Here is an 18,004-nt window from a genome sequence, read left to right on the forward strand (position 1 = left end):
AGGATCACATTCACCTTCAAGAATTCTTTAAAGGGAAACAAATCAGCTTTTACTAAAAATGGAGGTAAAAACCTCCCATGATTAACCTGACAAGAACTCTAATCCATGATCTGTCAACTACTGTCAAGATATTTATGTCAGCACTGAGTTGGGAGCAAAATTTGTGTCGACTAGGCATCACTAGGATTCATCCCTAGTTCACCAAACTGGAAGGCAAACGATCTATCCTCTGAGCCACTACTACTTGATTTTCAGAGATGAAAGACTTCTGCAAAAAAGCGGAAATCTGCTTTTTTCTCCCGATTTTTAAAATTTCCAACCATGTTCCAAAAACGTAAATTTTTGGGGAGTCAAATTATCAGAGAAACCTCCTGCCCCATAGCTTGATCCGCCTGACCGATAGCCGGACTTGGAGCAAACTTTTTTTTCTCCTGCAGCAGCCTCTTAAGAAAGAAAGATCCTTAGGAGAAAATGGGTGGACGTTCGCAGGTGTGCTTTTGCCTTGACAACCACAACTTCCGCTGTAGAGCGGAACAGATGAGGTTATTGATTGTTGATTTATCTGAGTTCAGTTTCCTTTCGACCGCTAATATTTATTCCGTTAATTATAAATCTCTCCACTTCTTATTTTTGGCCGTTTCTGCGTTTGTCCATGCACATGTTTGTATTTTGTTTACTTGTGTCTTTCACGTGGTGCATCGTACATAGCTGCCAAAAGTTCCTCTAAAATCGTTTTTTTTCACGATTTTTTAGCTTTGTTTCAAAAATACGATTTTATGTCAAAATGTTATAATTTTGCAGAAAAATTGATTTTCAAATGACTTTTAACTACCCCGATATATTTCAAACAATTTGGAAAATTGAAATTGTTCATTCTTTTTAAGGCAATGATTCTATGGCTTTTTTTTGGGGGGGGGGGGAGGATATTTATTTCACACAGTCTCCCTAGTTCCTAAATCCGACATTTTTTTATACAATATTATTTATTACTACAACCTAATCTCGAAATGAAACACACATTGGAAGAGTCTGATTCCTGTGATTTGGATGGCAATCTTTTTTCGGCAATTACTATACTCGGTTTCATGATTTTTAAGTATTTTTTATTGTGATAATTATTTACAAAATTCGAAGAAGGAAATATTTTGTGCTTTCACCCCCTCCCCCAACAAAATGCGAGAATATCACCCATAACATTAAAATAAAAATTATTGCATGTTTAATTAAAAATAATTATATATTTTTTTAAATTTTATTCATATTTCTTTTTTGTAAATCCAGCACTTTTGTTATTTTAAATTAGTAATATATATGTTTGTTATTGATCGATTTGGTTACGCTGTATTAGTGCTACAAAGTTTTATCACAGATAGCTCGAAAAAATTCTTCCTCGGGGATCTTCATTTTGAGAGGATAAACTTCAGAAAACATGTTTTGCTTAATCTAATAACATAAAGCCATCAGGAAGAGAAGCAAATAGAAATCAATAAAAAACTGGCATTTTGTCGGTTGATTGCATCTGCATATCTCTTTAATTTTTGTGCATGATTTCGTAATGTTGATCATTACCAATTTTTTGATCATTTAGTTTTATTTCAACCCTCAAGAAGAAACAGCTAATAGCAATAACAGTAAACTGAAAAAAATTGCCTTATTGCAAAAAATATTTATTTTCTATGTGACTTTGATTGGAATAAAAATTATACCAGGGTAGTGTATCTGAAACACAAGCTAATGCAAACCAGGAAGAAAAATTAAAAAATTGCGTGTTGAAGTTTATCAGTTTGAACTGATGGCATGCATAAGAACAATACAAACACACAGTAAAATAACTTAGCAACGTTGCAGATGTAAACAGAAAAGTAACGTCTAAGTAATAACCAAATAATTAAAAAGGAAAACAAGAGCAAAAGATCAATAAAAACGTAACTATAATTGCGTTTAGCACAGTTTGTAAACAAACTTTTGAAATTTTGCACAGTTGCAGTTAAAATTGTGTTGCCTATCAGTCTGAAATTATAATGAAAAATAATTGGTACTCGGGAGAATAATATGTAAAAATTCGAGCCAACCAACAACGATCTCAGAAAACGGAACTAACTTCTTGAAAGGTTACAAAATGTAAACAAAGGAGCGTGGTCAAAAAGTTACATAACTTTATTAATTTTTTAACAATCTACAAATTTTTTTGTGCAAAAACATATCTGACATGTCAACACATAAAATTTGAAAAACAAAATTTTTGTTGAATTTCATGAATTTCAATGTCGTTTGTCTTCTTAAGGGTTATTTTTTCTTTTCTTTTTTAATTATTGATTTAAAAAATATATACAGTGGAAAGTCGCATATCCAGAATCGGTGAGACTTCCAGAAGTCTGGATAATAGATTTTTCCGAATAATAGACACCCAAGGTAAACAAAGCTTAAAACAATCTAATAAACGATCTGAATCCAGGAAGCAAAAAGTAAATAAACATTAATTTTCGGGCAATAATATTTTAGTATTAGAAGGATATCTAATCAATCAAAAACAAAATATTAGAAGGAAAAAAATTATTGCTTAAAATATAGAAAATGGAAAGAATTTGACAGTTATGAAAATATTAATTGCTCTCTCCGTCATTTCGTACTAGAACGATTCAAGCAAGAAGCATAAAATCCCGTCATTCATTCAGGTGGGTAGGTGGAGAAGAAAAATTCATTTCCTCCTTATTTGTATAGAGAAAATATGCGTAAGGAGATCGTTCAAGTTGAAGGTGGGGAAGTGACAAATTTTTATTTTCTCTCTGATCATTGGCTATCAATCTAGTGTACATGCGCGACATGCTGATTGGGTTTTCTTTCTTTCTTTTTTTTTGTGTGACTGAAAGAATCTGGGTTTTGGTTGTTAACAGCATGTATGGTAGACCTATTCAAATTTTCCATTTTGACACCCTGTCCATGTTAATGCTCGCTGCGTTTACCCTTTTCCACAGTATTTCTTCTTTCCCTAACATTATAATAGAAAGGTTCCAGGAAATGCCTCTTTTACTAACCAGCTGCATAGGAAAGAGGGGGGGGGGGCAGGGGACTCAGTTACGCTCTTTTGAAAACAAATCCCCCTCTTTTTCTGTATTCCAGAAGAGGAACGTTGCTAAAGGCCACTGGGCAGTTTTAGTAGATCTTCTCTTCCCCTTTCTGGTGATTTAAGCGTTCAAATAATGCCCCTTGGTTGGTTCTTCCATTCAGAATTAATTGATTTAGCAATATAAATGTATGTTATATATTTAAATAAGACTGAAATAGAAAGAAATTCCGAGAAATCTGAATTTGTAAAAAAAAAAGATGTCACTTAACTGGCTCTTCCACTAAGCTGTACAATTACCCTCTCGTCTTTCCAAATTTTTAGTCTTTTTTATTGAGGAAGCTGTTAGATTATTTTTATTAATGAAAAATAAAAAGCATTACTGCGTGAAGTCTTTCCTTTTTTTTAAGTTATAGCTATAAAATTCTGTATAATTTCTCTAATTTTGCTTAAATTATTTATCTATTTTTTTTTACAAATGAATTCGAATCCCATTTTAGCCAATTCTTAGGGACCAAAGCAATTTCTACACAATAATGAAAATTCGTTATACCGATATTACGAATTTCAACAGTAACCAAAATTATTTTGTTACATTGGAATTTTTAGCATAAAAAATTATAAATATTGCATTTAATTACAGTTTTGATTAATCTGTTCTCTACATGTAGAAAATATGAAATCATAGTGTTAAAAGCTCACAAAAACAAATGAAATGGATCAATGGATTTATTATCACTTACCAATCAGAAATTACGAAATCCATAATTTTTTTCTGTACAGATGTACACATTTTCGAATAACTGAACTTGAAATCCCTCTTTTAGAAAGCCACATGTACTTTTACTTCTTATAACATGAATGGGTTGGGGTTTCAGAGTGTTCCTTCCAAATGATTCGTCTTTTTTGACATATCCCTTTCATATCTGAAACTTTTTATTTTGAAGATGCAAAAATATTCGAATTCTAAATCATTGTGTACTTCTGAAGAATGGAAAAGTTGTTTTGATCACGAGAGAAAATGAGAATTGTTGCTTATTTTCACTTTTGTTAAATCGTATTACCAATTTTTTAATATCGTTATTTTTAATTCTTTGTTTCTATGGAGATTCATTATGGGATTCAGAAAATATTCGTTACATTGAAATTTTCGTTATTTCAGATTTCGCTAAAATTGGGATTTGACTGTATATAAATGTTTACTTTAAGAATTTTCCTAAACTGACTATAAAAAATTTATTTTTTCCATTTTTAGTTCCTCAGGCTAGGAGCATTTATTATGTATATATTTACACGAATGAAGAAATTTCAGCTATTAAGCAGATTGCAGTTCTCAACAGCAATGGTATATATTAAATTGCTTAACATTTATTTCATTTTCTATTTGTTTAACTTGTTTTTATAAAGTTGTCAATACCGTTATTAAATTTATCAGATTACCGGTTACAAAACTCATGAATTTAAGAAAGGATCATGTAAAAGGAGAGTTTACAGAACACCTCCCATATAAATTTATTCAATCGCACTTTAGATAGCTTTTAGTTCATCTGTATGACATTTTTATATGTTGATTTTTGTGGTCACTGTCTTTATCATCTTTGCTGGATTCCTTTTCATTGTTGACAATATTAACGATCATTTTATTGATAATGTTTTGTTGTCTGTCAGCTTGTTTTCCTGAGTGTTGGAAGATAAAATTCTTTTTTCGGAATTTTTTCGAATTCGAATTTTTTTAAAATAAGAAATAAACTAGAACACAAAAAATTCTTTAAATATTTGATAGCTCAGTTAAAGTGGAAACTCGGATAATCAGGACTGTACTGTATGTAAATTTTTTATTATTTTTTTTGCTGAATATGATATATAAATAAATTATTTCAGGTTCTAATTCGCCTTTACTGGATATTTCAAAATACTATTCAGGTAAGAAAAATTCTTTATTTAAGTATTTATTTAGGTTTCTGTTAAAGAAACATTTCTTTTAATGAGTGTCAGATATGAAATTTAAATTATTAGAGCTTCAATTTTGTTAACATTGATATTTTTTAAAACATTCACCTTTCTGTTGTCTATAATTAATTTCAGCTTTGATATTTGGTTTCTATTGTTTTTGATACACTAATCAGGATCACATAATTTGGGTCACATTTATTATAGCATTATTTATTTTAAGTATGTTCAGCTCCTCTTCTTTACTTTAAGTTTTTTCAGCAAAAATACAGGGTATTTAGTTTCTTATTTTCGCCTTTTAATAAATGGTGAGAACACTCAAAGCACAATCTATGGAATATTTAAGGATGTTTTTCCAACTATATTTAACTATTTAATTTATTATGGCATTATTTGTATTATAAGTATGTTCAACTGTTTCTTTTTTTCTTTAGTTTTTTCAGCTATAATAACTACTATAAATGCCCAATACAGCTCAGACAAGAGCACAGTAATTGCATGTTTCTTCTTATTATACTGTGTATAATATGTACAGGGAAAACACAGATTTTTTTTTTCCATATTTGAGTGGCAACCCTGAAGAAAATTTTTTTTTCAGTTTCTCTTTGCTTTTCTTATTAACTTTTTACTTTTTTTCAGAACTTTTACTATGACAGCGTTTTTTAAAGAGCGTTTCTAATGAACGTTATTCTTTCATGGTCCTTTTTTCCCTATAAGGATGACAAGAGATGATTAAGTTTTGAGACTTCTAACTTTTGATTTTTTTTGTTTAAAAATTAGGAATGATTTCTGTTTTGGTTTTCTATCTAATGTTTTCTTTTTTAAAAACATTTATTTTTATAAACATTTTTATTAGAATGCAGCAATTAGAGGGGGGTTCCTATTAGACTTTATTTTTCATTTTTGTTATCGAAAATATGGTAATTGGGAAAGTTAAATTATGATAGCTTTAAAATTTTCTTTCAAAAATTAAGATCAATTTTTATTTTTTCTGTTTAGATTTTTCATATAATCTTTTTTTTATGGACGTTTTTATGATAGCACTGCATTTTGAAAAGCGTTTCTGATATACTATGTCTCATTTAATATTTTATAAGTAATTTTTTTACGCAAAATATTTTTAGCATTAAAGTTTTGTTTTGTCTCTTTCTCTTTTTTTTCCAACTTTACCACTGCTGTTATTTTTTTAATAACTGTTGCTTAGTTCATTTTATTTATCTTAAATATTTCTATTATAGTTTCTTTTTCCTTTACCTAATTCTAATAACATAACTAATTTTCGATTAATTTTCAATAATGACTAAACTTATTGGCATATAAAAATATTTATATTGTGCAAAAAAGTCGTTAATAATATTTATTAATGATTTTTTTTGAAAAGGAAAAAAAAAGTTGCTATTCTGCTGCCAAATATTCGGTATTCGGCTGTTTCCCCCCCCCTAATATTCAGTATTTGACCAAATCATTATTCATACCTTATTACAACCACAGTAATATGTAAAAATTACAAGCTTATTTTTTGATTTTCTGGTATAGGATGTTCAATTAATTACCATCCCCTAAGTATTTCCTGAGAAATTTAAAAAGATGTCCAAAAACTGAAAGTGCCTCTTTTATTATTTTAGGGTAGTGTGTATATATATATGTATATAGTACAGGTCAAAGGTTTAGACTCACTCTTGAATTTTTTAAAAATGAACAAGAAACAAGGTTTTCAAACCGAAAATCACAACAAATTATCTTTATTTTGATAATTATAAGTACACTTATGTGGTACGATCTATAATTTTATGCATAACTTATAAATTTTGTCCAATTTTGTATTTTTCAAAATACCCTCCTTTAGCCTTATTCACAGCAGTGCATATTTTTGACTTTCTTTCTGTTAGTTTTTGCAATGTTCAAGTTGAGATCTGGTTCCAGCAACTAATTAAAGATTCCCAAAGTTTGTTATGATTTGTGCATCACATTTTTTTTAACATTTTTGTAAAGTTAATCCCACAATAGCTCAATAGGATTAATATCTTGGGATTAAAGGGGCCAATCCATGTATTTCAGTACTTATTTCTTTTCTTTTGATGCATTGTAGACTCTACGCAATTTCGATAAATGTTTCTGATCATTCTCTTGCTGAAAAACAAATCCTTGACTAACGATTCTTTGTCCACATGGAAAAGCGTAAAGCTGCAATATTCTGTGATGATATTTTTTATCCATAATTCCCTCTATTCTTTCAAGATCTCCAACTTTGTTTCCAGCAAAACATCCCCAAACTATGACTGAACCTTTACCATGCTTCGCAGTTGGCAATAAACCTTGATTTGTCATACATTCACTTACTATCCGAGGTAAATACTGCCTTTGTTTGCTTCCAAGCAATTAAAATTTTGACTCGTTAGTAAACGAAACGTTTGACTACTGTTCTAAAGATTAGTTAACATGTTTTTTAGCTCATTTCAGTCGTTCAACTATGTTGTGTTTTTTCAAAAGAAGTTTTCCTGCAGCTACACAACATTTTAAACCATAGTCACGAAGTTGACGTTGTATAGTAGTTACTGATAAAGTTTTCTGACTAGTAGCATTTAATTATTCCTCAAGGATTTCTGGTGCTGTTTGAGTTAGCTGCCACTTACTTTAAATGCAGATAAACTTATCCTCACGGTTGGACGTTATTCTAGATCTCCCTCATCATTGGCGACTTTTATTTTAGCCAGTTTCTTTCTTTCTTTGCAAAGTTCTGACAACAGTGTCTGGGAAACATTAGTTTTAGAGGTAATTTATCTACTTGATTAGCCTTCTCCATGAAGTGAAATAATATCTGCACATGTTTTGACACTTAATTCTGGTTTTTGACCCATCATTCTGTAATGAATTATATAAAATAATGTTAACTTTTGTTTTTAATATGTACCAGTTATTCTGTCAAAAGAAGGCTATTATATCAATATTTTTAATGTGTTATGTACATCAACTTATAATGAACATTACAAAGGAAGATTAAAAGTAAATTGTTTATAAACTAAAAATTAATGAATTTTTTTAAATGAATTACACTTTTTTTAGAATAGGAATAAAAGTAAACAACTACACAATAGTTACAAAATGAAAAACCAATGAACAGTTTCAAATGGAAACAGTGTTTTGCAAAGTTTGTTTGAATATTCGATAAATTATACGTTTAAGTTAGAAATATCTATGAATCTTTAATTTTGAAAAAATTCTTTAATTTAAGAATTAAAAATGAATTTTGCATGAATCTTTCATTTAAAAAAAAAAAACGAAATCTATTTGAACAACTTGACAATTAAAATTATTTGTTTTGACAATTTCATTTTACATTTTTAAATTTTATTGATGAAGTTTACAAACTTACTTTTTTACTTACTTTTCTGTGCCTTACTTTTTGGTTTAATTTTTATATTCTAACAAATATTTTATTAAATAATAAATAAATTTCATAACCATGTTTTGAAATTTTCAAAATGTACTCATTTAATATTTTTACTTCTGAAGTATCAAACAATATTTTTCTTCAAGATAGCAATAAAATTAGTATTTTATTAATTATTTTTAAATATTTCCTATATCTCACAGAATATTATTAAAAATCACCTTTCTAAATTTCATAATTAATAACAAATTTCATAAAATTTTGATTTGCCTTTTTGTTTTTGTAGCTTCAAAACAAAGAAAGTCATAAAAATGTATTATTTGGAACAATTGAAACATGGTTAGTTTGGAAACTGACAGAAAAGCAAGTACACACTACTGACGCTTCAAACGCTTGTGCAACAGGGTTTTTTGATCCATTCAGAGTATTTCAACATTTCTTATTCCTTGGCTGCAAATTTTTAGACTCATTGATTGCATAGTTGCCAACTGTTATGATTAAATCGTTTTTGTTCCGAAAAAATGATTTTAGGTCAAAATGTGCTGATTTTTTTGATATTCTAGCACCTTTTCACTCCTTATGCCAATTTTCTTTCATCCCAGGGTAGGGTATCAAATTGAAGCAGGACATGTGATTTTTCTGCAAACATTGCAGAATTCTGCATATTTCTAGACCATTGGTTAGCAGATTTCGTCGAATCAAAAATTTTTGATCCGGCGAAATTTACACTTTTACTTACTAATTTACTTAAAACTAATGCTAACTTTTCTTAAAAATTACTTGTTTATTACTATTAAAAATGAGTTAACATAATAAACATTTCTAGTTCATTTAATGTTGATCATAAACGGAAAATATTACAGACTGTTTATATAGTTATTAGAATGTTAAAGATTTTGTGTTCTGATGACAATAAAAATCCCTAAAATTCCTTATGTGTAAAATATTTAGTATATTATGCAATAGTTACAATGAGATTTATGTTATTTCATAAAGTCAACTAGATTTTTTTCTATCTGTGTTGGCAGGTATTATAATTTGTAAAAATTATATTTGTAGATTAAAATTTAATAAACAAAAGATGAAAGGTGAAAATATACTCCTTTAAGTTAGACTTTAAGAACATTGTATATTGCCTATTGTTTGTTTTGATTGTTGATTCTTAATAATTGACAAAAAAACACTAATTGGTATTTCGTACTTTGTTGCAATCGCAGAAAATATAGATGTTATATAGCACCATATAAAATCTTCTTAGTTTCCAAACCCAGAGGAGTTTATCACATTCATTTTCACAGAATTCAAACAGAACTAGAATCAACAATGGACTTGCAATCCAATGAAATGATAACAAAAGAATTTCACTGCCATCTGGGAGCAATTATTTTATATTTTCTCAGGGTCAGTGCCACTTATTCCTTCATTGGAGGCTCATGTCTCAATGTTCAGTAGGGGATATCACAGGGTTTTCACTCCTCAGGGAAAACCTGAAAAATACAGGGAATTAAAAAATCCCTTAAAATAGCTGTGAAAATACAGGTAATTTTATTTTGGTCTTTTAAAAAATGGTAACCACTCAGAGTGTAATCTATAAAATATTTAAGGATATTTCAGCTATATTAAGCTATTTCATTTACATTATTTGTTTTAAGTTTGTTCATCTGTTCCTTTTTTCCTTAAGAAGAGCACAGTGTTTTTCTTCTTAACTTATTGTGTATAATATGTACAGGGAAAACAGAGGAAATTTTTTTTCCAGATTTGAGTGGCAACCCTGTAATAACTGATTGCAGATTAGTATAAACAAACAGACCCTCATTTGAATTCCAAGTATAAATGCACTCTCCTTAATTGTCTAGTTACAGAAAAGTAATGAACTTACTTTAATAAGGAAGGTTGCAATGTAGGTCTCAATTTGTTTTCATTAAGTGCAATATTTATTTTGTCTTCAACGGTTAAAGTTTGTTTTTATCTTTGTATTAAACGTAATCTTTTATTTTATCTTTGTATTGTTATTGTTTTCAGACAACACGACAAGGAAACTGTTTTCCTTCCTTTAAAAAAACAAGGGTAATTTCATGTGTTCCCTGGATTTCCGGGATGTTTGTATGATTTTTTTGGGGGAATATCGCGAAATTCCGCGTATCTCAAGACCATTGGTTCTCAGACTTTCGTTTATCAAAAACATAATCAGCTATGCATTTTCACAAAATTCTGCAGTCTGAAATTTAAATTTTGAAACTTTTGCTAAATCACGTTAGCGAGACGTTTATGATTCCTTTGATCCGGCTGATTTTCCCCATTTTGAATATTTGGAACTCCATCAGAATCTGCTAATATCATAATTCTTATTCACACAATTTTAATATCAATCATCGATTTTGATATTTAGCTGATTTAAAAGTTACGGGCTGCAATTTGTATTTACACGATTTAAAAATTCCGATCACAATTTGTATTTCGTGTTTTTAAAATCCAATATCGCTATTCTAATTGACAGGATTTTAAAAATCCGACATCAATTTATATTCACACAATTTTAAAATATAATATCGTGATTCATATTCACACGATTTAATATCCAATATTGCGATTCTTGGAAGAAGTAAGTTTTTTTTTTTCAATTAGTTACTACAAAGGTGTAATATTCTTCATTAGTAAGTAATTTAATTAAATCTGTTAGCTGAAAAAAATATGTTAAATATGAAATGTGTGTGGTTTATAAATTGATTGTTATTGCCTTTGATATTTTGTTTTTCGCTTTGTGTCATAATTTCCCCTGATTGGTTTATGTGTTGTGTTCCTATTTTTGTTTTTAACAAGTTGGCAGCTATGTGATTGATTTGTTCAATTTTTATGTAATAAATGTTTAGGATAGAGCCTGATTTCAAAGTCAATTTCTTTTATTCAACAGTGATAAGAGGGAAATTTATTTATACATTTTATTTTTGCATATATCATGTTTTGATTTTTACATGCTACATACCCTCCAACTGCTACGGAATTTCCGTAGTTGCTACGGAAATTGGAGGTAAACTACAGAGCTATGGGTGAATAGTAAAATACTACGGATTAAACGAAAGCGCCTGTCCGATCTATCCGCTGTTGTCGTCTTTCAAGCGTGGTGACGTCACTGATTGCGTATCGCCGAAAATGACGTCATGAGTTGTTAGCCTTGGTCGGGAGAAACCACGTAATTATGAAGGGTTACTCATCGGTGGCGCCATTGTAATCTGCCTGAATGCAGCTGTTCTTTGAGAAACTACGTTAGTTTTTTGCTTTACACCCTGTGAAGTGAAGTGAATTCAATAAAAATTTTTGAAAACAACTTTGAATTTTGCTGCTCTGATGTTAAAAGAATGATAAGTTTTTGTTTGAAATTTTAGATTATTTTTCATCCAGCTTTTATCGCGTTAGTTTTTAAGTTGTGTATTTATTATTAAATTTTATTGTGATGGATCGTTATTTGAAAAGATCTAATCAGGATCGGGAAGTTTCTAATGACGATGGATTACGAAAGAAGAGGAAGAATAATCAAAAGTTTCGAGAGGAATATACTAAAAAGTTTCCTTGTTTAGTATCGGGAAAAGAAGGCTTTGCGAAATGCACTATTTGTAGTTCGGAATTTTCTATTGTCCACGGTGGACTGGATGATTGTCGCCGACACGCGATCGGTCCTAAACATTGTGCTACTGCAAAAGCACAGGTGCATCAGCAACCTAATAACAGTTTTTATTCTGCAAAATTAGAAGAAAATGGTGTGATTAAAGCAGAAGTATTGTTCGTACGGTTTTTAATTGAGCACAATATTTCTCTATCTGCTTCCGATCATTCTGGCGCCTTATTTAAAAAAATGCTCCCAGATTCCGACATTGCAAAAAAGTATGGGTGTGGACATACCAAGACCCAGGCAATAACTGTTTCCACAGCTGAGGGGATAAGAGAGAGTACTCTAAGTAAGCTCAGAACATCATTATTTTCTCTTTCCACTGACGGAAGCAATGACATATTAGATAAAAAGCTAAATCCTTTAATTTTTAATTATTATGATGAAGAAAAAGGACAAATCGCATCATCACTGGTTTCTTTATCTGAATCAACTAACAGCACTGGTGAGGGAATTTTTCAACTTCTTGATGGAGAGTTTAAAAAATATCTACTGAAGTGGGAGAGTTGCATAGCATTCAGTTCTGATAATGCTAACACAATGGCTGGATGTAATAAAGGTGTTTTGAGCTATATAAAACAGAAGCAACCAAATATAAAATTCATTGGATGCCCTTGTCATTTGGTTCATCTAGCAGCTCAAAAAGCTACAGCATCATTGCCCGTTGATGTGCAGAATTTGGTGATAAAAGTTTTTTACTACCTTGAAAAGAGTAGTAAAAGAAAGTATGAATTTAAAAACTGTCAGATAGAATGTGATGTGAAACTTCACAAGATTTTAAAACATGTTTCAACTCGGTGGTTAAGTTTAGAAAATTCTCTAAAGAGACTAGTTGAGCAGTGGGACCCATTGCTAATTTTTTTTCCACAGTCTGATGTTAAAGAGAATGCTAGCTCAGAAAAAATAAAAGAGTTACTTAAATCAAACAAAACAAAGATATATTGTGTTTTTGTTACATCGATATTGCCTGTATTCACCAAGGTAAATGTTGCCCTGCAAAAAGAGCAACCTTCTATCCATACTTTGTATGATGATTTAATGATCTTATATTATGAGCTTCTTGTACGATTTGTTTCGCCTTCTACCATAAGCAAATCCAAGTCTTCTCTGTTACAAGTGAAATTTCAGAAACCTAAGTATCAAAAACCTGATGAGTCTCTTATAATAGGATCAAGTGCTAGATCTATTTTGAGTGATCTGACGCCAGAAGATACAACTGAGTTCTTTTTGGCAGTGCGAAAGTTTTTTGTCACTGCATGTGAATATATTCTCAAAAAGTTTCCTTTAGAGGATGATTTTCTTAAGCATGCTTCTGTGGCAAACATTTTGAAGAGGCAGAATGCAAATTTTGCATCTCTTAAGTATTTTTATGATTTGTTTAATTGTGGTATTGACATTGATCAACTTGAGTTAGAATTTGCCTTTTATCAGGCAGACAATTTTTCTTCTGAAATTTTAAATCATACCAGAGTAGATGAGGCATGGCATAAAATTAGCCAGTTAAAGGATAACAATGGAATAAAGAGATATGTGGCTTTGCCAAAAATAATGCTTTCAATTCTGTCAATTCCCAGTAGTAATACTGGATCCTGAGAGAATTTTTAGCATGATTCGTAAAAATCAAACTGATAATCGCTCGAGTCTGAGTACCAAAACATTAGAATCAATTCTAATCACTAAATTAAGCATGGGAGTTTGTTACAATGCACAATTTACTGAGGATGAGTTAAAAAGAGCAAAAAATGCTTGTTATTCATCACTGAAAAAGCATAGAGCGGTTTAGATACTGTTTCTGTAATTAAGGGTATTTTTAATTAAAATCAGATTTGCTTATAGATTAGATTTCTTAATTAATGCTTTACTCCTTAATTATAATAGATAATTCAAAGATTTGAAACAATTTAGCTATTGGTTAATGTCTATACAAATTCATTCCTCTTAAAGAATAAATTTTAATGTGTAAGCTTTAGATGATATAAGTTTTTAAATATTGTTTTCTAATTCTGAAAGTTTTATTAGGAAGAAACTCATTTATATAATCCATTTTTCTTTCAATAAATTAGTATTAAATTGTTTTCTTGATTTAATTGCTTTAAAATTTGGAGTAAAAAATATTTAATAGGAAGCATCTTAGAATCTGACCTTCCTAAATAAAATAAGTGAAAAAATTTTTGGTAACAATTGAATGAATGTAGAGAAAAAGTTGTGGAGAGTTCACTTTTTGCATTTTACTGAGATGTTATATTATTTTTCTTTGAAATTTGTATAAATGTACAATAAACTTTCATTTGCAATTTAATAATTTTATATCCTTAGAAAAGTGTACCTTCCTGTATGTGAATTAAAATTGTACTATCTAAATAACATGATTTTTTAAAAGTCAATGGCATTTTAATTTTTTTAAAGATTTCTCAATGTGAAATAACATTTTACGCTTGTTTCAAAATCTATTTTCTTATATTTATCAACTGCTTTTTGAAATTATAAGTGAATATAATTAAGTATCAATCTGAGCATAGCAAATATTGCGGGATGTCGTAAATGTGTGTTGCACGAGTGCTACTGATGGCTAGGTAGGCAAAGTTGGAGGGTATGTATGCTATCTTATTTGTTTATTTCTTTCCATATCTCATTTTAAATAACATAATCCTGGATGTTTATCTTATCCAATTGCATTTCTATGTAGAAATTTTAGTTTTTAGACGACTGATTCTCAACCTTTTTTTGTCACTCTTATTGATTTCAAAATTTGACGGCACAGAAAGAAAAAAATAAGTTTAAAAGTTGTTTACTTACTTATAATACTCTGCGTAAAATAGATTATAATAATAATAAATTTGAATGTAAAATAAAATAATATGTACTACAAAAATAACAGTACGTTTATTAAGGGATTAATTACGAGTTAAAAACAAGAATACTTTAAATGGGAAATTTGAGCTTGATGTTTTTTTATAATTTCATTTACAAATATGAAAATGCTAGTCTCATATCGTCTTCTAGATTTAACAGTCTCGATCTTTTTTTCATCATTATGTTGGTTAATACTGTAAATCCGAATTCCCACAAAATATGTAGAAAATTGTAATAATATTTTTAAAGCTTTTTTGACTATCATGGAATGATCACATCTAATGTCAATCCAAAGTGAATTAATTGATTCAACCAAGCATTTTAAAATTAAATCATGTTTATTAGAGAGTAAAATTAGTTCTTCCTCTTCCTTCAAAGTTAAATCAAATACAGAAATATTCGTTATCACAAATGGATTATGAACCCAATCTTGTTTTTTTGCTAATTTTTAATTAATAGCTTGTTTTTTTCCTTTGTTAATTTGTGTTTATAACTATTCATTGCACAGCTGATTTTAATTGTTAGCTTTTATTTCCTTTTGTAAATTAGTATTTAGCTTTCTTTCTTTTAATAATTTTAATAGTCATTAAATTTTCTACTTATTTGAACATTTTAAGATCGCTGGAAAAGATGTTCACGCCTTTAAAAAGTGGAAAAGTTATAACAAGTACCGTATTTTTCGGTGAAAGCGCCGCTTCGTCGCAAGCGCCGCACCTCGATAAAAATGAATTTTTTTAAAAAAAAATTATAGTAAGTGCCGCAATGGCGCTAACCCGCGCATATCAGCATCCTTTTAGAAGAGACCTTTAAATTACCATTTAGAATATCTGTATAATAAAAAATTACATTTTTTTATGCATTTCATAAAGTAAAGTTTTAATTTCTAAATTATAATAAAAAATTTCTTTTTCAGCAAAAAAAAAAAAAAAAAGAAAACAACAAAACTATGTAAAATAAAGTTGTTCTTACCAGTTGGCACCGCGCCAAAAAACAGAAGAACAGCAAAAAAAATATTTATATGTTCAGTAGCTGAATTAAGGCTGAACTGATTACAGAAATCCGTAAAACAATGTAATAAGAAAAATAAAATAAAATTTATTAAAAGAAAGATTTTAAAATTTATTACCGTTAAGAATTTGAGGAAAAACTAATACATAATAACGAAACAGCTAATAATAACGAAATAACTAATAATAACAAGAATAAAAAATAACTAAGCAGGCCCAAAAAAATTCTGAAGGAATGAGCGAAGGGGAAATAAGTTTCACTTTCACAATCTTTGAGGGTGGAATTTTAGTGGGTAGAATGCCCTCTCCTTCAATGGAAATAACCCAATGTGACTCAACTTAGAAAGAGAGAAGAAAATGCTTAAAAGAGAGGTGCACCCCACCTCCTCCACGTGTCATTTCTATAGGAGCTGTTTATGAGGAATCAATCAGTTATATTATAAAGGGGTTGGGGAAAAGAAAAGGGTATGGGACCCCTAATCCAGCATTCCAAAATTCGGCACTTTATCTGATCTAATCTTTTTCGTTTTTTTTTAAAGAAATTTATATTGATAAGACAAAAAAAATCAGCTATATTCTTTTTATTTAGAATTTTATTCTGTGAAGTAACTTACTTTATTTTATCTTTTAAAAATAAAAAAGAAGCTTGAAAAAAAATTTATAAATCTGTATCAAAGGAAACATCTGTTTCTAAAGCAGTTTAAAATAAAGTGAGAAGTAAAAACACCTGCATTTCCAATGAACAAAATAAAGAAATGGAAGTTGGAAAAAAACTGATCAATCAATCTTGACAGCTGTGCTTGTGCTTTACTGATTTGCCCCCAAATTTCCCTCCTCTGTTTGACCATAAATTGGCCACACCCAGTTGACATTGAAACTACCACATGGACAATAAAATAAATTTATCCCTTTTGCGGTTTTTTATTCGATTCATTAATTATTTTTATTTTGCTGCTTTTTATTTTTACTTGTTAATTGCTGCTTGCTTGTTGTTTTTTTTTATCGTTATTAGTTTTTGGCTTGTCAGTTTCTTAGCATTAATTGTTAAAAAAAATTTTTTTTGTAGTTCCCTGTTAGCTTTTTTTTTTCTTTCTTGCGAGGTAAGCGTCTTTTGTTAAAACAAAATGTTATCTAAAAGAAAAAACGAGAACTATGATCTCGCTCTAAAGAAGAAATGATTATTTCTTCTTCATAGGATTCTGATTATTTCTTCCTGATTATATTATATAGATTATTATTTTGATTAGTAAAATTTCTCTTAAGATGGGTCGGTTTTAAATTCACCCCAGCATAATCTACGATCGAAACTTGACTAAATTTATTGGTTTTTCTTAAATTAACAGTGGAATTGAATTATAGTAATATTTGGGGGCCATATTGGAATTTCCGAAAGAGATCCGAAGTTCGGCATTTCGCCAGTCCCGTGAGTTTAGATCCCGTGAGTTTGATTTAGGGTCCTATTCTTCCTTTTCTGTTCTCTTAAATTACAATTGCCTAGGCGCTAAATAGATTTCTAGCTTGCGATTTTTCCTTAAGCTGGGGGTGGATACAAGATGCATACCTTTTAAATTTTCTCTTTATGCGATGTTTTTTTAAAATTATTATTTTGTTTATTTATTTTCTTATAGGCTGCTGCCGAAAGTTTTCTAAGAATTGGCGATGTTCTGCTGCAGTTCGCGATACGGGCGAATATTTCGTCGACTTCGTTATTAATTTTTTTTAAAATAGTCTTTCTCTCTGAAAATTATTTAATCTTAAATAACTTTGCTTGACAAATTTTTTTGCTACAAAAAAATATTTCGTTGGAAGCGCCGCATCTAGGAAAAATACAACTTTTTTTCGATACTGCCTAGGCTCTTCCGCCGAAAAATACGGTATATATATATATAATATATATGTACTTTTTTTTAATTTAAACTTTTCTCGTAATAAAAAAAAAACATGATTTATACTATATCATTTCTAAAATTTGGCAGCACACAAAAGTGCTGTGGCACAGTAGTTGCGAATCACTGTTTTAGACAGTACTCAAGATGGACATGACAAGACAGGACAATTCAAGGCCTATGAATTGT

The 18,004-nt window shown here is 29.6% G+C and overlaps 1 protein-coding gene across 7 annotated transcripts in view; it reads left to right on the plus strand.

The window, feature by feature from the left end:
- LOC107446168 (glycerol kinase 5) overlaps positions 1-18,004 on the plus strand; it is an 85,086-nt gene that overhangs the window by 30,475 nt on the left and 36,607 nt on the right. For 5 of the 7 annotated variants that reach the window (XM_087155871.1, XM_087155869.1, XM_087155870.1 and 2 more), the window contains exons 5-7: positions 4,320-4,409; positions 4,946-4,987; positions 8,692-8,829. In XM_087155871.1, coding sequence (XP_087011997.1) covers positions 4,320-4,409; positions 4,946-4,987; positions 8,692-8,829 — 270 coding nt within the window. The remainder of the gene's footprint in view (positions 1-4,319; positions 4,410-4,945; positions 4,988-8,691; positions 8,830-18,004) is intronic. The other 2 variants (XM_087155873.1, XM_087155874.1) reach the window with 1 other exon arrangement.

Source organism: Parasteatoda tepidariorum, chromosome 12 (assembly GCF_982258835.1).
Source record: "Parasteatoda tepidariorum strain Cologne lab strain chromosome 12, Ptep-v5.0, whole genome shotgun sequence".
Classification (NCBI taxonomy): Eukaryota; Metazoa; Arthropoda; class Arachnida; order Araneae; family Theridiidae; genus Parasteatoda; species Parasteatoda tepidariorum.